At 40.9% G+C, this 20415-nt stretch overlaps 1 protein-coding gene across 1 annotated transcript; it reads left to right on the forward strand.

Annotated features, from left to right (window-relative positions):
* Nucleotides 1–262: 262 nt before the first annotated feature.
* LOC311508564 (serine/threonine-protein kinase 38-like) lies at nucleotides 263–15931 on the forward strand. Its single transcript, XM_084573381.1, has 14 exons — nucleotides 263–590; nucleotides 6039–6178; nucleotides 6776–6827; nucleotides 6912–7034; nucleotides 7306–7389; nucleotides 7471–7594; nucleotides 7717–7871; nucleotides 8038–8140; nucleotides 8305–8366; nucleotides 9680–9797; nucleotides 9932–10055; nucleotides 10475–10570; nucleotides 10654–10745; nucleotides 11068–15931. The coding sequence occupies exons 2-14, from the start codon at nucleotides 6045–6047 to the stop codon at nucleotides 11190–11192; spliced, it is 1392 nt and encodes a 463-aa protein (XP_084429507.1). The 5' UTR covers nucleotides 263–590; nucleotides 6039–6044; the 3' UTR covers nucleotides 11193–15931.
* The last annotated feature ends 4484 nt before the right edge of the window (nucleotides 15932–20415 follow it).

Genomic DNA, 20415 nt, shown 5'->3' on the forward strand with positions numbered 1-20415 from the left:
GATTTCAAGTACTGTAGTATCCTTCATAGCTGCAAAGGCTTGCTAGCCAATTTAAACTGCATCCTGGACCAAAACCCCTACGGGGCGGTTTAAGTTTTCTGATTGGCTGACATAGCTGTCACTCTAATCCGTATTCCACATATAATTGGTCAGAAGAAATCACGGACCCTTTTCGCGGTTACTGATTGGTTCAGCCTAACGTCGTTTGCGTGTTACGCCGCCGCGTTAACAGAACGTCTGATGAAGCCGACGGTGTCAGGAAGCACCGCTGCTTATTTCATATTTTTTACGATAAAGACGGGAAGAAAAGCCGAATATACGGGTCAAGGACACAAATGAGGACAGTGAAATATTTTCGAGTTGTTTCGGTTTTGGTCGTTGCCAACGTAAGAGGACTTTTGTTATGATTTGGCGTTGATATCGGCGATGTTTACGGTGCAGCCTGGTCGGTTCTTCTGAGGGGTAGCCAATAACTGTAGCCTCCAGCCTTCAACTGCCTAAAATATTAGGCAGTAACGAAACACCACATTTTATTTCTTGAACGTGGGCTGGCGGCACGCCAATAATTGACTCTGGAGCAGGACACGGAGGTAGGACATTACATTTCTTATAAAAAAGCTATTTATTTGATGTTGTTTAAATGGTATTTGTTGCTGAAATTAAACCTGCCAGACATAGACGTAAAGGGAGTATAGCATATAGCTAGCACACACACGACACAGTTTAAAAAATGTCTAAATATGTATATAAAATAGCCTCATATTATTTTAGTAACTCAACAATGACTATTATCTAATATCAGTCATGCAGCAGTAGCGGGTCTGGTCAGATAGAGCTTTGACAGGGTGGCGTCAGTTTAGGTGAGTTGGAAACATTAGCCAAGCCAAACATTAATGTGTGCACAGGAGTCGTTTAATACCACATTTAGATACACATCATCTCAGCACACACACAAAAAAGTATTATTATCTGACAGATTAAAAAAAAAAAAGCAAAGTCAAATATGCACAAATGACATTTGTTGTGATAAAACATTTACTTCCAGTGACACTGATTTTGCTGAAATATATTTGAAACTACTTTTTTTTCCCCATCATCATTTAAAGGTCATTTCGTCATCGTCATTTCTTTCCATGCTGAAGCTTAATGGTTGGGATATTTTTGAATATGTGATGCATTTCCACTCGTGAAACTTTCTATAGCAATGCTGGTCAGAATAGTTTGTTTCTGTTGCGCCTCTCAGAAGTGGGAGTTTCAAGGGGCTTCACAAAAATTGCACAAAACTTTCAAACATTGCAAAACGGCGTCATAATGAAGCTTCCAGTGACCTTTCAGCACAGATGTGGTTGTTTACCTTAAAATAAACAGAAGGCTTAGTGCAGTATATATTAGTTGGTTGTTTAAGTGTTTAGGCTTCCAATTTGTGTGTGTGTGTGTGGACGGTGTGTGTAAGCCCACATGTGTGTGCACCTCATTCCTCTGGCTGGCGTCATGACTGAGCCCTTTCATTCAGGACGGAAAGAGTTTCCTGTCCAGTCACTTACAGTACTTAAAGGGTGGAGTGTGTCTGTGTCTGTGTGGAAGTCATCAGTCCAAGAAAATTCATCTATTATGGAAACAAAATGTAAACTCTTGTGGGGATTTTATTTTATTCAGATTTTCCTTCACACATGTAGCATTTCATTTCCCGCCTCAGTATCTGCCAGGTTTGGTAATAACTTTAGTGTGCCAGCGGGGTTATTGTCCTCTTGTTATGTAGTTGTTGACTTTTGTTATCAGATAGTGTCAGTTTCATTGGGACAGACATACTTTCTTGAAATCTATGTGGGTAATTGATGATGCACAATAAGTACAATGTTCTTTTCTTCAAGGATTTATTAGTGTTGTTTTGTTGAAATATAATCTTTCAAGACTTTGAGCACCAGTTACAAACCATGTCTTGAACTCGCTGTAAGCACAGGAAAGTTTGGCAATAAAGTCAACTTAACCTGCATTAACACGTCTTTTATGTGTTGTCTTTCAGTGTAATTTGGATTGGCTGTCCCCTTAACAATTCCAGTAACGCACTACCTGAGTTTTAAAACATTTCATTGAGATGAAATGCTTTACTGGATCCATTTAGTTTCAATGGACACTTTTAACCTGCAGCCTTGAGTTTCTAAATAGCAAACTTGCTTTTATAATGGCTTCCTTATAAGTGCCTGAGTGGTGCAGCCTTGTTTGTTTAGCTATGGGGCGGATCTGGTTAACTTCAAGCCAGACTGAATCCCTTCAGGCAGAAGTAAAGTCCTGGCTGGCTCAGCTGTGATGCAACTGTTTGAATGATGCTTCATTTTCCACCTTGGTGAGAAAACAAGCACAAAAACTCATAGAAGAGGACCATAACAGCAGTACATATTGTGAGGACCTTTTCATAGCAGAGCATTTTAAGACATTTCACAGTAGGACAAGCTAATGTTTGCTGAGTTCCATGAAGCGGATTCTTTGAACTTGATAACTGGGCTATCAAGATTAGATTGTTGACACTTTGAAATAAGCTTGGATTTTTGATTCTTCGAAGCTGGTTAAAAATTATTCAGAATTAACAACACAAACTACATGGAAAGAACTGAAATGGATGACAGGATTATTATAACCTGAATTAGTCCAGCCGCACTGTAGGTGCTGTATGTGTTATTGTGAATACTATTTAAAATTATACTATATATAACTATAACTACTATGATGTCAGCAAGGTATATTCCATCATCTTAAAAATAATAATACCTTCATCATCAGAACAATACATTGGCCCATCACTCTTATAAATTCCACTAGCCAGAAGACAAAATTTTATTTACCTGTAGTCATGTTCAGCACATGAACATTTGCCCTATCAGATATAGATCTGAGTAGACAGTCATCAGCTGCCATCTTATTACTTTGATGGATTTGGGTTGCAAGCCGACAAACACCATCCCAGCTGTGAAGCACGTGGGTGGCAGCATCATGTTGTGGGGGTGCTTTGCTGCAAGAGGGACTGGTGCGCTTCTAAAAATAGGTGGCACCATGAGAAAGGAAGATTATAATGAAGCAACATCTCAAGACATCAGCCCGGAAGTTAAGGCTTGATTGCAAATAGTTCTTCCAAATGGACAGTGACTCCAAGCGTACTTCCAGACTTGTGGCAAAATGGCTTAAGGACAAAAAAGTCGAATTATGACAAAGCTTTTAACTTTGTACAATAGAACATTTGTGGGTGGTAAGAAAAGGCACAATGCCTACAGACCTGACCCAGTTTTGTCAGAAGGAATTGACTACAGTTTCAGTAAGTCATTGTTAGAAGCTTGTGGAAGGCTACCTGGCATGTTTGACACAAGTTAAACAATTTAAGGGCAATTCTACCAAATTCAAACTGAACTCATGACTCACTGAAGGTGATGAAAGCAATAAAAGCGAAAATAAATCTTTCCCTCTACTCTTATTCTAACATTTCACGTGTTTTAAATAAAGAAGAGATCCTAAGATAGGGGATGTTTAGCACGAATAAATGTCAGGAATTGTGAAGAGTGTATGTAGACTTCTGATTTTAACTGTATATGGTAGCACACTGGGATACTGTGAATGAAATGCATGATACCTAATCACATGCCAAGTATAAATAGCCACACAAAATAACAGATTTGTACTCAGTGATCAAAAAAAGAAGCTGCAGTGACAGAGAATTAGTGGTTTTAAACAGTTTCTGGATAAACTTGGAATTTTATTTGTGTATTACACTTCGGACGTCTGCAGGTATCTCACACTGACCTCAGTAACCCGATAGGCTGTTTGTCAGTGTGTTCCTCTCAAACCACAGGGTTTGCAGCAATGATGTGGTGATTTTTCTCAGAAATCGGGAGTCAGGAAGTGCCTTGTTGTTGTGGCATTGTTCGGGCCCAAAACGGGAAAAGGACCCGTGACTAGACGAAACATGGGTCCTATCTCTGGACTGCAGGGCTATCTTATCTCTTTGTGTGTTAATCAGCCATTCATACCTTTCTGATGGCACACAGCTAAAACATTTGTATCCGCCCTTTTTTTTTTTCCCCTTTCTTACACAATCTCTTGTTAATATTCAATTCATTTACGGAGAAGAAACTTAAGCAGCCTCTCTCCCTCCTCTCAAGTTTTTTTCCTTTCCTCTGTCACGTCATTATTCCTGTTTTGTATTTATTCAAACGACCTACTACCGCTTGTGGCCTCCACCTAGTATGTACTGTATGTTTCTTCCGCTCTCTGTGGTTTCTAATCGTCACACACCAGTGTTGCATATAATATTCACCATGTCAATATGTGGCCCTGTAGAGAAAACGCCTCCCCAGTATGCAATCACACAAATACTGTTTAGATATTTACGAACAGTTTTTTTCTGGACTGAAGAGTTAATTGAAGCTCTGATTAATACTGCTTGCAAATGAATGATTGGCTTGTTCATTCTCACCACAGTCAACGTCCACTATCTCTGACGAGTACTTTTCCATCAGTTAGTCCTTCCTCTTTGTTTGCTTTTGTTGTAGAGTTGGCAGGTTGATAACATCCTAGACTGTAAAAATGCAAAGGAATCTATGCTGTGAGATGTCACAGATTAGTTCCTGGAACAAACCCTTGCAGACCATGAGCCATCCAGCACATGATTCCCTGTCCCTGGTCTGGGATCACAAGAGTACCAGGGACCTGTCTTGGGCATCCCTTTTTATTCTTATTAGTCCGGAGCTGAACTCATAAAAGTCCTGTGTGTTTTCTCCTTGTGTTCTGGCTCTTGGTTCAAGTTCCCTTTTAGTTTTATGATCATTTGAAACTTTCCCATACTTTCAAAGCAAGATGTGAGATCGCACCACAAAACTCTTGTAGTTTATGCAGAAGACTGAGTAGGCGTTTCACCTCCTATGTGGTCTGAGCGGGATCTGAAATGCGTCTTGGGTGTGTTCGCACCTGTGCTTGGAGCTGCACACTTGTAATCGGACCACCCAGATTGCAGTTTGCAATAGTAGGTGTGAATGGGGTCATTGAAAAGCTGCATCTTGATCATTCAGTTTTATCTTGCTCATCAGAATCAATCATAGGAAGTAAACTGTTTAGATTATGTTGTGATCTTTAAAGTGTGAATGAATTCCTCACATGTCTCTGTCTGACATTAGTGTGTTTGCGGTGATCAGTTGAGCTTGTGTTGCTGTCTCCTGCTTATTCTGATAAGTTTGCTCCTCTTAGAGCTACAATGATAAATCACCTTAAATGATATATTAGCCACTATTAGCTAATTACCAATATACTGGATCGATGTACTGTGTACGGCAGCCAACAAGTAACAATAATCACTCTGCAGAATTGTCTGATGTAATTTTGAAAGTCTGTGCTCACTTCATCTTTTATTACTGTTACTGTTCTTTAATGGACACATTAGATCTTAATTCCTGAAGTGTACTGTAGTAAATTGTTCTCACACTAAACCTTTTCAGTACTCATTAGAATATCTTTTTTTAATAGTAGCAACACTCCATTGCTGTCAGTGAAGGTTCTTGTTGTCTCTGCACTTCTGATTCTCGTAGCTCTGTTGGGGAAATACACTCCAGTTCAAAATCATATTCATATTTATTTTAAGCCCAGTTTGCTCAGAAGCAGGCAATCATCAGTATAGCATAGCGTCATATATTACATGTATGTATTACATGAGGAAATGGATGAAACGTTGTCATATCCATGTGGAATACAACAAGATTTGAGTTTTGGCAGGTATTTTTTTTCCATCTTTTAAAGTATTATCAATAATATGTGAGCCCAACAAAGAGCTTATGAATGCACCCATGCCTCCTGACGATTGTTAACCTCCCATGCCTTATCCATCAAGCGTCATCCATCTCCCTGTCTGGGAGGGGAGGAGAAAGATAAAGGGAAAGTGTGACATGGACTTAATGAACAGCCAGCTGCGGCATTATCAGTGACTGTGTTTGCCGCACCAGGTGAAGCAGTGTTTAGTAGGTGATTTGACATCTGATTTGTCTTTTCGCATTGTCATGCAGGATAGTATGGCCATGACGGGAGGGACTGCAGCTGCCCTTCCCATGAGCAACCACACCCGAGAGAGGGTGACTGTGGCCAAGCTGACACTGGAAAACTTCTACAGCACTCTGCTCACCCAGCACGAGGAGCGTGAGATGAGGTAAAAATCGCCAGAGATCAGTTATTTTCTACTAAAGCGCACCGCAGTACGAGTCACACGCAAACACGGCACACACACGGCTTTTTGGCTCTGAAACAAAGTGTTTATTGTTTTACTTCCCGGACATTGCACCTGCAATAGTCACCTGAAGCTGTAGTTGTTGCGACCTCTACCTCAGTTACTGCCTGCTCTCTTGTTTAAAGAATCAAGTGTCACTCCATCCACCACTGGAAAAGGTAATGATGCTGAGGTTTCACCCAAGGTGTGAGCACAACAAAGGGCAACTCATAAGCCACCACTTTTGTTCTCAGGTTACCTGAGAGCTGATCTCTTGTCCAGATGACACGGTTCAGTGCTTCCTGTAATAACAGCAGAGTCATTGTTTACACGTCTGCATAAACTGTGAGGGGATCATATTCAAGACCTGCCACGTTCTCGGTCATATAATATATTCATTGTTGTTTCCAACATATCTCAATTGTCTAGTATATTGTAATGAAATCATGGGTAAAATTTTTAATGATGTCTGCTTTAAGTGCAAATTCACATGGCGTATTTACCATGTAACGGTTCATATTGTCTTTTTTTAATTCCTAGGCAGAAGAAGCTGGAGAAGGCCATGGAGGAGGAGGGTTTACCAGATGAGGAGGTACAGTGTGCTTTGTCTTTTAGCTTATAGATGCAAAATGTGCTGTGAGTTCTTCTGATAACCCTCTCTATCTGTGTTTTACAGAAAGTAATGCGGCGCTCTCAGCACGCCCGCAAGGAGACAGAGTTTTTGCGACTGAAGAGGACGCGACTCGGCCTGGACGACTTTGAGTCCCTGAAAGTCATCGGACGAGGTGCTTTTGGAGAGGTAGATCAAAAGAAGCCACTGTAAAACATTTTTATAATATATGCTGACAGTTAGAAGTCGCAAGTCAAGGCCATCAGGAGTGTGTGAGGTTTCGGTGGTGTTCACACCCACCATAACACCGTCTCTGCAAACTCTTACCGCAGCGTCGCCACAAAGTTAATTTCGTTTCCTGTTTAATATATTTGCGATTCAGTGTATATATATTTGTATGTGCTGCGTGTAACCAAATGATTAGAATCAGTTCAAGTGCAAAGTGTTGTGTCTCCTTCAGGTGCGTTTGGTCCAGAAAAAAGACACAGGGCACATTTACGCCATGAAGATACTGAGGAAAGCAGACATGCTAGAGAAAGAACAGGTATAAGAACAGTTCTCATTGTTAAGGCATTCATGATCATGTACTGTACTTGTAACAGTCTTATCTACTCCCTCCCTACAGGTCGCTCATATTCGGGCAGAGAGGGATATTCTGGTGGAGGCGGATGGCGCCTGGGTGGTCAAAATGTTCTACAGCTTCCAGGACAAGAGGAACCTCTACCTCATCATGGAGTTCCTACCTGGAGGTTTGTGCTGACACCTTAAGGTTGATAGAAGTCCTCTGACCACAACCAAGTCAAAAATGTTAAGTCTTGGAAAAAAACGGGGTTGCTAAATCCACAAGTTTTGACCTCTCACCTTTTGCCAGGCGACATGATGACGCTGCTCATGAAAAAGGACACGCTGTCTGAAGAAGCCACGCAGTTCTACATCGCAGAAACAGTCCTGGCCATCGACTCCATCCACCAGCTGGGCTTCATCCACAGAGACATCAAACCAGACAACCTGCTGCTGGACTCCAGAGTGAGAACACATTTTTACTGCCTTCACTGTGACCTTCCACATCAAAGGAAAAAGACGAAGAAAGAAAGGCAGACTGTCACAGAGAGATTTCCTAAGTGTTGATAAAGTAAACAGTGTGGTGCATGGCTGTCTGCAGATTGCTTATCAAATGTTTATTTGCTCACAGGGACATGTGAAACTGTCCGATTTTGGCCTCTGCACGGGACTGAAGAAGGCCCATCGTACTGAGTTTTACAGAAACCTGACGCACAACCCGCCCAGTGATTTCTGTGAGTTACAGATCCACAACAATTCAAACAGTGATGCAACCAAGTGCAATTTAATTCATCTAGCTATAAACAGTAAGATTTTCAGTTCATCTGCTGAACCTTGTGAGACAAAAACACACTTTTCAAATAATGTTTTTTAATCTTTACTTTCCTGCATCTTTCAGCCTTTCAAAATATGAACTCCAAGAGGAAAGCAGAAACCTGGAAGAAGAACCGGAGGCAGCTGGTATGACTTTGGCATTTTACTGAAAGAAACAAGTACATATCCAATGAGCACACAACAGTGGCTGATGGAACTCAAATGTGCTGCACAAACAAATTAAGAAAATGTCATCTAACAACAAGCATGTCCCAGGAGTCAAACTGACTAAGATGTCCCTTGCTTTGCTTGAATCATGTCTTTTTCCCATTGTCCCATTAAGTTGCAGTGCGTTGAGCTTCTTGGCCAACACACTAAAGGCTTTGCAGACACACATCTAACAGTAAAGCAGTCCACTGCCACTGAGCAGCAGTGTCAACAAATATGTTGTACAACTGGAAATGTGGGCTGCTATTGTCAGTGTTTGTAGTGTTGTTGGTCTTTTAGCTTTGCCCCTGCTGTGGAAAATTACTGGACAGAGATTTTTTTTTGTCGTGGAGAGAAATCAAGTTTTGATTAAGGAGCCATTTCCTGAGCCTTTCCCTTGTTTTTGCTTCTGTAAACTCTGTGTTTGGTTGTTCCTCTTTTGGTTCAAGCTAACCTGTCAACCGCTCAGCATATGAGCTAAATATAGCACGTAGGGCTGGTTATCACTGCTGATTTCTAGAATCAATTTGATTTTGACTCCCAAAGTCCTGGTTTGAGTCATTTCGAGATATCTCAATTCTGAAACAATTTGCTTAGATATAAAAAAAAAGTTATTACAAAACTAATGTAATTTGTTACTTGAGTGATTTCTTATAAACTGAAACTAGAGGACACATCACATCTTGCATATGGCTTTCATTTTATCATATCTTATCATACTTTTTAAATCCAAAATGCTCCAGGCATCAGCTTTCAGGCCTGACTGTGGTCTCAGAGTTGTAGTCTCTGCTGTGTTATCTCCCTCACACGTGGACTTATATTTAGACAAGTGAAACCACTCTTGTGAGCCTGCAGCGAGATTTATTCTAAGGCTTTTTTTTTAAAAAACACATCACTTATAGCGTCACCGCCCAGGTGTGATGTTGGCTTGTTGGATGACTGCGCACAGTCGTGTCTTCTGTATTCTCTGCGCTGCGTTGTGTAGATGGAGAGCTACACAAACTGATGCTGACGGCGAACCATAAATTTGCCTTGAGAAGGAAAAGGAAAATGCATGAGTGCACGAACTGGCCACAGCTTGCACCCTTACAGCGTCAACTGACGCAGGAGTATTTTTGCAAACATAATTTTATGTAAATTATCAGTGTGAAATGTCAAGTTTGACTGGTCAGATCTCCTGGTTGAATTCTTGTACAGAAATGTTGATATCCTACATAAAGTCCTCACCTTTCAACATCTCGTGTGACTTTCAGGCTTATTCCACTGTGGGAACTCCAGATTACATTGCTCCTGAGGTTTTCATGCAGACGGGGTACAACAAGTTGTGTGACTGGTGGTCTCTGGGTGTGATCATGTACGAAATGCTCATCGGTAAGAATGCCTGGGTCTGGATATGACACAGACAGCTGAGAATATATACTTTTAAGTGATCTAGTGAAATGGCTTTAGCAGATGAAAATGACGTAAACATGCAAATTTATAACACGCATGTTGGTGCGTTCAAGGTTACCCACCCTTCTGTTCGGAGACGCCGCAGGAGACGTACAGAAAAGTCATGAACTGGAAAGAAACGCTCGTCTTCCCACCTGAAGTCCCCATCTCAGAGAGGGCCAAGGACCTGATACTGAAGTGTGTACTGCATGTTTGCCCTTGTGGCTGCAGCAATCAGTAGACTGAGCCATTCATTTTAAGCTAACATTCTGGGAAGGTTTGCCGCTCTTTTTATGCTTAGTTGAACTGTAAATTAACTCCCAGAGGATTTTTGAAAATCCTTGGATGCCACAGTGGGATCTGATAAACCATAATGTAAAGTGATTGATAGAGAAATAATTGAGACTAATTCAAAACATGTTAGTTGCTACCCTAAATGTGTGACTAGAGGCTAAATGGTGTTTGAATCGTTATCCCAGTTTTAGTTGAACTCTTTTCCAGTGTCATATAAAGGCCAAATATACTGTTATCAGTGGGTGATTTCCTCTGTCATAGTTATCTGTATGTACAGGGTGGTTGGACAGTTTTCTTATCAGTTTACCGTTGCTGTGTTTCAGGTATTGCACAGATGCCGAAAACAGGATTGGAGCTGGGAGCGTGGAGGAGATCAAGAGTCATCAGTTCTTTGAGTCCGTGGACTGGGAGCACATCAGGTACAGGCCTAAGAAAACTACACTCACTTCAACTAAATGCACCCACGTTTTATTACTAATGTTGTCCATTTTGTCCTCCACAGGGAGCGGCCAGCTGCCATCTCCATTGAAATCAAGAGTATCGACGACACCTCGAACTTTGATGACTTCCCTGAATCGGACATCCTCCAGCCAGGTTCGTCTTATGAAATATTTCACTAGCCACTAGCACTGCAAGAAAGTCCCTTATTAGGAACATTGGCCTTAGGTCTGATTGAGACAGAGCATGACAAACCACAGATGAGTCATGAGGAATGTTAAAAGGAAACAAAAAAAGGGAAGTTATTGAGCTGAGAACAAACGACATGTAACGTTTAATGGAAGCTCTAAGAAATAACTCTGCTGTATAAGTATTCTTAATATTATAATGGGTTGTAATTTGCTGTAGTTTGTTTGTGCTGCCCCCAAGTGGTAATTGGATTAAATACGTGCTTTTGTTTTTTTGTGTTTGTGAACAGCCAATGCGACGGAGCCCGACTTCAAATCGAAGGACTGGGTGTTCCTCAACTACACGTACAAACGCTTCGAGGGCCTCACTCAGCGAGGCACCATCCCCACATACATGAAGGCAGGGAAGGCCTGACACGCCCCAAAGGAGAGACGGTGTCGTGGGGGAAAAGATACACAGACGTTTACGGACACAGGGTCGGGCCCCGGAGCCCCGCTGGTGCTGAAGGCTGCGCCGTCGGCCTCTCAGTTTAAAATTAACCCTCATCACAAGTTATTTAGGTCTGCTCAGCCGCTGCAAGAACGCCAAGAGCTTGGAAAATTGAGGAGCGTTACCGCATTACCTCGGTTGTTTATATCGTATACACGTGCCGTCTTTAGCCATAGTTCTCAGGCCAGCTCACTAACTAGGACACTAAATCTGCATATCTGCATGTTCAGCGGCACATTGCTTCTGGAGTTGTTTTTTTTTTTTCTTTTGGGTTACTGCCCAAAGGTGGCGGTGGAAATGAAGCTTGAATACAAATCACTGCTCCAGCATATCCTCACTGATAGTTTCTACACTGGTGGCTACATGATCTCAGATGCAAACAGAATTTCTGAAATTGAAGACAAGTTGTATACACTGTAGTCTAATTCTGGAGGACTGATAACAACAGGAAGCACTCACTTCTTATGGCCCATACTCTTTTGTACCTAAAGGAAAGTGCCAGCATGATTTCCAGTGTTTTGTACCCCGTAAGACCGCCGCCATTTAAGTTTTAACTGTGATGGGAAAAAAAATCATCTTAGTTGGCAGAAGCCTCTTGTTTTAGTTGCTGAGTTTAGGTTGTTTTGATTTACAGCCTTTGTACGGAACGCCATGTACACGGTTATAGACTAGACTCGTCGACATATTTTCAGCGATGCTAGCAGCAGAGAAGGGTGCCTGGCCCACCACCTTGTTGTGCTCAGATATTTTTAATAGCTGCTGGATAGATTTAGTTTCCATCTGACATCACCCTAACGTCAACCAGTCTGGACCAGACACCTTTAAAACCAATGACATCACCATCATTCTCAGCTGCACTCTGCTAAAGCGCTAATTAGCAAATGTTAGCGTGCTAATGGTCTAAACTAAAAGGGTGCACATGCTAAATGTTATCCCTGCTAAGTGTCAGTATACACCGATCAGCCACAACATTAAAACCACTGGCAGGAGAAGTAAATAACATTGACCATATTGTGACAATTCAATGTTCTGCTGGGAAACTTTTGGACCTGGCATTCATGTGGATGTTACTTAGACATGTAGCACCCACCTAGACCAGACCAGGCACCCCTACCCCATAGCAATGACACTCCTTGATGGCACCCCATAGGACCCAAAGGCCCCCACTAACAACAGACACCACAGGACTCCCTCAGAAGGCCCATGTCCATTCTCTGATGAGTCCCAACTGTTTTGGAGGCACAAGGGAGACCTACACAATATTAGGAAGGTGGTCATAATGTTATGCCTGATCTGTGTATTATCATTGTCAGTGTTAGAAAGTTAGCATACTCATATTAGCTCCATTGTAGAGCAAAGCAGCCTATTAGCAAATGTTAGCATGCTAACACACTAAACTACAGTTGTGCACATGCTAAGTGTTACACCTGCTAAGTGTCAGCATGCTGACTGTTAGCATTTAGCTCCACTATAGGGCCTCACAGAGCCTCTAGCATAGCTGTGTACACTAATAATCAGGAATGTCTAATGATGTTTTTTTGGATGAGGTTGAATGAAAGCATTTAGATGTTTTCTTCACAGTTTTAACTGCTTTAAATGGCAACAGGACATACAAATGTACAAACACTCAAATCATGCTGGAATCCTCCTTTAACCCTGACACTGATACACAGTGCAACTTTGTGGAAGCTCAGTGGGGTAACTCTTCCTGTGGCATTGCCTCAGCGCTGTTGCTTTTCTCACAAAGGAACGACTCGTTGCCAGGAAACATGTAAAAGCGGTGTACCCTGCGCTAGACATCCGCTACTGTGGAGTGTTGCCCATTCACGGTGCCAAACAAACTGTTGAGTGTGTCCCTTCCCTTCGGAGCCAGTTGTTTTGTTCAGATAAGTGCTACGGTAATTGACGTTGCCCATGATTTCAGTCCAACTCCCAGTCACTTCCTTCTTAGATGGCCAAAACATGCAAAGTGCCTTTTTAAATAGCTGATAGATATTTAACAGATATTTAGCTACATTTCAGCGGGGATTAATCAGAAGTTAATTCAAATTAGATTAAAGCTGTTAGACTGAAGGAAGTAGCAACAGGAAAGGGTCAGAAAAGGGAAACACGAGCTTTATAAGTCAACACTGTCCCTTAAAGTTGTTATATTTAGTGTCTGCAGAGTGATAAAACTGTAAAGAAGCAAAGGCAGCAGATGGCAGCAGGCTTTTATAGGTTAGATAATAAATCGGAGGGCTCATAAAACATAATGTGTCAAGGAAAACACAATGAACAATGTGTCTGTTGGTCACGTAAAGATAAAACTAAATTAGATATGAGAAGCAAGAAGAATAGGATAACGTGGTGGATTGTGTGTGTGTGTGTGTGTGTATGATTTTTGTCTGTGAAGTAGATTATTTTGTTCATTTTGAGTGACGTATTCATTGGCTGTGTTTTAATGTGAAGAAATCCTTCAGCGTCAGATTTGAGGCCTGTCCTCGTCAACAGAACCGACCATTTAACCACCGCGTGTGCTCCGAGGTGTTACTAGGCTACAGTGCTAAAATAACGGTTACCAAAGAACTCTGATCGTCACGGATTCAGATGTAGCTGTCGCGTACTGCACTTAACGTAAAACTACCTTTTTTTAAAAAAATAATTCTAATAATAAGAGCTGAACTCAGTTTGCCACTTCTGTATCTACACAGAAAATGTGTTTGAACAGAGGTTTCTGTTAAGTCCGTTAAGTGTCAAAATGCAAAAATAAACTATAGATGTGCATGCAGGGACAGGACTTTACTGCAGTTGTGCTGCAGCCATGACAGGAATCCCACATGAAACAGTTTGTGGTGCTATCGAGGGACTGATGGAGAACGGAAGCAGTCTAAGCAGGTTTATAAATTAGAGTGATTCATTAAACCCCCTGTAATAACCTCCCTTGTTACATTTCATCCGCTGAACCTTAATATAGCCAGCAAGTTGTGCTAAAAATATCCGTTGGCCAAGTACACACACACACCAAGACTGACACCATATACAAACTACGGTTGACATGTATATTTTTTGTATTATTTATTATTTTCAAGTTTTACATGCAGATGTTAAATTGGAGTTTAGCTAATAGTCAGTTGATATAAAAAGGATGGTCTCATGTTACTTTCAATTTAAAGAGGTACTCCAGCTTTTCTGTAAAGTGAAGAACTTCGACGCAACGTAATCCAAGCTATCCAGACTTTTAACAGTGAATCCTACATTTCCCGTAATGCAAAGAAAGCTCCACACGACTAAATTCTAACATGACTATAAAAATGTCAAACACACACAAGAAAACCACAAGAGGGCGCCGTTCACACCTTCTCCTGAATGTTGTGGACGTGATCCTATTTGACGGCAGAAGTTCTTCCTATCTTAGTAAATGCTCGTGTCTTCCAAACTCCACGCTGCCTTTTTTGTTAAGGTCTCCGTTCTGGTGGCATCACTGTGACATCGTCAGGGTTGTTCCTTCTTTGCTCCCTCCGGTCCGTCAGCAGACACCGAGACGCCCTGGGTGTGATGAGTCGACTGAACATGAGGTGTAAAATGGTTGGAGTGCCCCTTTAATCGCTGACACAAAATGCCGTTAAACATTACAAGTCAAACAATCTGCATCATATCAAAGACAGAACCCTGTTAGTTAGGTTTTAATTCACATCCATGGGTCTGATCCAAATGTAACCACAGCTACGCCTGGGCTCCAGGAAGCTGTGGCCCTGCTGGACCTGACCGTAGGAAGACAGGTGCATGATGGGGGATTTTGCTTATGGCTACTGCTGCAGATACCCGGTTGTGTCTAGTCACTGGAACACGTTGACACGACACGGGGGGAAAAAAGCCCAACTGCTGAATCCAGCGCATCCTGTTTCACAGCGCTTGAGATTGTTTGTGAGAAACTAGTATGTGTGTGACTGTGTGAGAGGAACTGCAGGTGACAAAAATGATATTTCAATGAAGTAGATTCGCCTTTTGTTGTGAGATGATGTGTCGCCAGGTTCGATGTCAGACTCATGCTCTGTTTTGTAATAGAAAGATAACTACACTTTTATTTTTTCTCTGTCAAACTTTAATGAAAAGAGAGGGTATAAACTGTATTTGGGATCCATCCAATTCTATATATATATACAAATGGAAGTACTAGATGACTTGAAGTCCCAAACTGTGTCACTTTATCTAAAGGGAGTTCAATTATTGTGAATTGAGATGAGTTGAGGAAAAGTTTCCCTTTTACCATGTAATAATCCAGACAGTAATTTCTAATGGACCAAACCAGTTTACTGACTCCTTGTTAGGCAGATCACTGTCACGGAAAATATTTCCTGATTATTATGCATTGATCAAGAGAGCAGGGAAAAGTGTACATATCCTAAAAACAAAGCAACTGACACAAAAATAAAAGCAGATGAAAGAGTCTAGTTTTAGAAATGTCAAGAATCCTAGTAATTAGACAGATTCTACGTAATCCCCCGTTTCTCTTGTTAAAGCTAGAATACAGTCTCGCTGGGAATTTGTAAAACGATTTCACCCCCCCCTCCCCCTCCCCCCACAGGGCCAGGACTGTGTCGTGAGGTATTTAGTGTAATGATGTGTACATATTGTTGTAGACACTTGAAGGTCGCTGTCTGGAGTGAAGGAGGAAATGCTCATTAATATATCCATTCACGTTTGGTGAGTTTTTATGTTGATAAAATGCATAAAATAATAAAATGAAATACTTTTAAGTCTGAAGGTGTCCTATATGTGGGGCTTTGGTTCACCAAATAACAACCACATGTCACATAAACACACTGAAGAGAGAGGCTTCAAGAAAGAAAAAAATAAATCCATTCATCCCAAACATCAAAACTGAATATAATTTAATTTTGAAATGTAACCTGGAGCACTTCAGTTAGTTAAGGACCAGAGTGGGTGGCTTTCTGAATAACATGAATATGTTATTGAAAATCATATGAACAGAGCAAATACTGATTTCACAGAGGCTTCTGCCGTTTCTTTCTCACTCATAAACAAAACACAGAACACTGATTATCTTGTGACCAAGGCATCTGTCAGATGGTGGGATATATTAAGCAGTAAGGGAACATTTAGTTGTCAAAACTGATGTGTTAGAGGCCGGAGAAATGATCAAGTGGACAAGGGCCAGAGTGTGATGGCTATCCTACAAGGTCAGAGTATCTCCAAAAACATTAGCTCTTTACTTTGACACATACCCCCTACCCAAGCATTGCTATGGGGTGTCTAAATGACATCCACATGAATGCCAGGTCCAAAAGTTTCCCAGCAGAGCATTGTATTGTCACAAGATGGTCAATGTTGTTTGCTTCACGTGTCAGTGGTTTTAATGTTGTGGCTGATCGGTGTAGCGTGGAAAGCCCAGCTTGTTGCTATGACTTACCGCAGCCACGAGAGGGAGCCGTTTACATGCACATTAGTGCATTTTCTGCTGATCAGGATCTTCTGAATGGGCACTCTGCCTCAGACCTGTTGGAAAGAAAACGCACAGTGCTGGTAGACAGTTTCTACTAAAGGATGAAAAGTCATGCTGATTTAAAACGCAACTGGTTTCTTATTTAAAAAAATAAATAAATAATAATAATTTCCAAATGTTCAAGGATTCAAGGATTCAAGGATTCTTTAGTGTCATTTCAACACATGTTGGTACATGGGATGGAACGAAATTAGTTTCTCTGGTCCCGATTCAAGCCATAGCAGAAATAGAAAATAGAAAAGTATAAATATAAATAAAATTAAGTAACTAAGAATCTGTACAAAAAAAAAAAATATCAAGAAGTATATAAATAAGCACTGTAGTAATTGGAGATTATTGCAATGAATAACACAGTAGTATCCAGTCCTGAACCACTGAGGTAGCGTGCAAGTGGAGTTAAAGTGACGAGTTCCCAATAAAATCATTAATTCTGGACAATATTAATCTATGTGTTCTTATGGGGCTTCGGGTTGCTGCTCTAGCAATAATACTGTAGGCTAATACCTGAACCATATATTTATTTATTATTATTTTTTTAATATGGCGCCACGATAAAAAAATAAAAAATAAAAAATAAAAAATTTGGGGCAGCATTTGAGCTTCCGGTTAGATATAAACTTACTTACTGTGCAATATATGGATGGACATTTCCCGCTAATTCTCCGCTGTGAAAAAAAAAAAAAAACAACAACAACAACGAAAAACGTACTTGTAGGCTACTTAAGTTGCGTTTTATTTCTTCTCCCAGTCTGAGTTTTCCCGCACATGTCCTCGTCACCAACCTGGTTATATTCGCGACTGGCCAAGAATTTAGCCCCCACCTGACCCCACCCCCTCCCGTCCAGCAAAAATCTAGTAGGCTAGTGTTAACCGGGTTTCTTTTAATCCCCTACCGCGATTAAGGAAACCGGGTTTCTGGTTTACATTAAGAAATCAGGTTACCGCAGAAAGACGACAGCACGTGGAGTTACTTAAGTGGTCATAAACGCACCCGATGCTGCTGTAACGAGCCAGGTCACGACCCCGTTATTGTCAAAACACGGATAAAGTTTTAGAATAAGCTTTAGGATACTAAAGACACTTGTCAACTGAGTAAGCTTTTCATGTCATTTGACAATTATTTATAGAGAGAAAATGCTTCAATTTATTTACATTTTTCAGATACACATTTAGGGTGGCACAGTGGCCACCCAAAGACATGCTCATTAGGTTAACTGGTGATTCTAAGTTGGCCATAGGTGTGCATGTGAGTGTGAATGGTTGTCTGTCTCTCTGTGTTAGCCCTGTGATAGACTGGAGACCTGTCCAGGGTGTACCCCCGCCTCTCGCCCGCTGACAGCTGGGATAGGCTCCAGCAGACCCCCGCGACCCTTAACAGGAATAAGCGGGTACAGAAGATGAATGAATGAATGAGTTACACATTTACAAAATATTGCACCTTAAATATCAGTAGTCTTCAGACTTAACAGAACCGAAATTAAAGGCAATTTCAGTTTTTTATTTTATTTTTTTACTTATTTTTTAATTTTACTGCATCATCAGTGGTTTCACTATACCATTTGAAATATTCACTGCCGGCCCAGAATAAACATGGACCCCTGAGGTGGGATTCTTCTGCCCTGAGTCATATTCATAAATAAATGAATAAATAATAAAGCTCTCATTGGGAGAGCCGGGGCATGAGGGTGCTTACAAAAAGGTCACAAAAACAGGAGAACAATGCGAGAGATTCGAGGCCAGTAAACCTGGAGGATTTTAAACTCAGTGACCCCACACACCCTAAAACGGACCTATTAAATGAGTAGGCTACCTCTATTGTTTTAAACGAGAAAGGTGAGGAGGTTACCTCTATTGTTTTAAATGAGAAAGGTGAGGACGTGAATATCCTAATATAGCCTATTAGTTCTTTCAACATACGCACATTTTAATCTAAAATGGCTAGGGATTTTTAATAAAAACACCGGTCTTACTTTCTTTGCCTTACACTCAAGTTAAAAAAATAATTTCATTCATCATTCTACCTTATTTTATACAGCTTTAAAAACCTGTTCAAGGTATACGTTTGTAATAGCTTTCCAGTCCGTAATATCATATTGATGTTACTTAATGTCTAAGATATCACTGTAAAAGTTTATAACTGTATTAATATTGACGTTTTTCGGGTTTCCTGAATACTTTAAGATGTTTCCGGGTTGGTAAAGTGCACGGGGACTCTGCACTTTCTCCGCAGACGTCCTTTAAATGGGTTAGCGAGCCAACCGGCGCCACGTGACCGTCGAGTTATATAATATATAGGTCAACACGTTTTTCTCTGGCACGTGCAACCATCATTCTTACGTAAAGTCTCGTGCAAAGGTCTCGAATTACACTATGTAGGTGATGGCCGAAGATCGTCAATGTTGCGAGTAATGCATCACGCTGCGATTTCTCTTTGAAAAAAGGGGAAAATGAGGACACGATCAAAGGCAAACGCAGGCTACAATGGGTGCATTCACGTTTTGTCTCTGTTTTACGGGAATCTATGTCTTTTTTCAGTATCAACTATTTATGAACATATAAAACGAAATACCTTTTTTTTTTTTTTACCTTTTTTTTTTTTCTCGTAGAACCAAATACATGTGTAAAACCTGAGGTCAGCCATACAGTATTTCTGCCCTACAAAAAAACATAAGCTACATTTAAACTATATAATATGAGACACATGAAACATTTCTCTAAACTGAATATAGGATTGTAATGTTGCATGAATTATGAAGGAAGACAATTAAGCTCACGTAGACTAAAAAACTAACTGAAGAAGAAACAGTGTTGTGTCTTCTAATAACCACAGAATATAAATGTATAAACTGAATGTTTATAAAGAACTGGCTCTGAGTACAGTGTAATGACTTTAAGACTGCTCCTTTAGAGAAATATGTTGTGTTTATTGTTAGTGTCTTCACATTCATCTGGAGAATGTTTGAGACACACAAAAAATAGGATTTTGTTGCAGTGGAAGTTTAGAGGCCAGTCACTGTTCTCTGAGAAAATATTCTCAAGAATCCAATAGTTTAAAGCAATTACCGCATTATGTTAATCATACACAACTCTCTAGTCTGGCCCATGTGCCCCATTTTAACCACGAGTGCAACTGTGTTGATCCTGGTCCCGAGAAATAAAGACAGAGTGAGACATCTTTCCGAATGCCGCTCTGATTCGAGGAAAGCAAGAGACTAGCGAAGTCAGTGTCGTGACGCGTTCGCGGCGCCTTTTCAGGTCACCAAGACGTGCATTGCACCAGAGGAAGTGTATTGTCTTTGGTCTGGTTTCGTTTGATGTGCTGTGATAACAAAAAAAGATTTATTAGCACCGTCATAATGTCATCGCACGTCAGACCACATACTTCCTGCCAGACAGTTAACGTCAATTACGTTAGTGATGGGAAATTCAAATCAGTGCAGCATTTAGCTTTCTGAATCCACCCCCCCCCCCCCAAAAAAAAACTCTCATTTGAATGCGTTACACTTCATAAACCTGTAGCATATATGCTCCATAAATCTTAATGTAGTCCAGTGGCATTCCGCCAGTCTCACTCATCTTCAGGCAGAAAGCTGTATGTTAATTACGGTATCTTATTCTCTGACTTAAAGGATGCTGATTCATGAC

Source organism: Chelon labrosus (assembly GCF_963514085.1).
Source record: "Chelon labrosus genome assembly, chromosome: 23".
Lineage (NCBI taxonomy): Eukaryota > Metazoa > Chordata > Actinopteri > Mugiliformes > Mugilidae > Chelon > Chelon labrosus.

Coding starts and splice junctions, on each gene's coding strand:
- LOC311508564 (XM_084573381.1), top strand. CDS start 6,045: ATGGCCATGACGGGAGGGACTGCAGCTGCCCTTCCCATGAGCAACCAC. Junction 8,141..8,304: donor CAACCCGCCCAGTGATTTCT/GTGAGTTACAGA, acceptor TGCATCTTTCAG/CCTTTCAAAATATGAACTCC. Junction 8,367..9,679: donor AGAAGAACCGGAGGCAGCTG/GTATGACTTTGG, acceptor TGTGACTTTCAG/GCTTATTCCACTGTGGGAAC.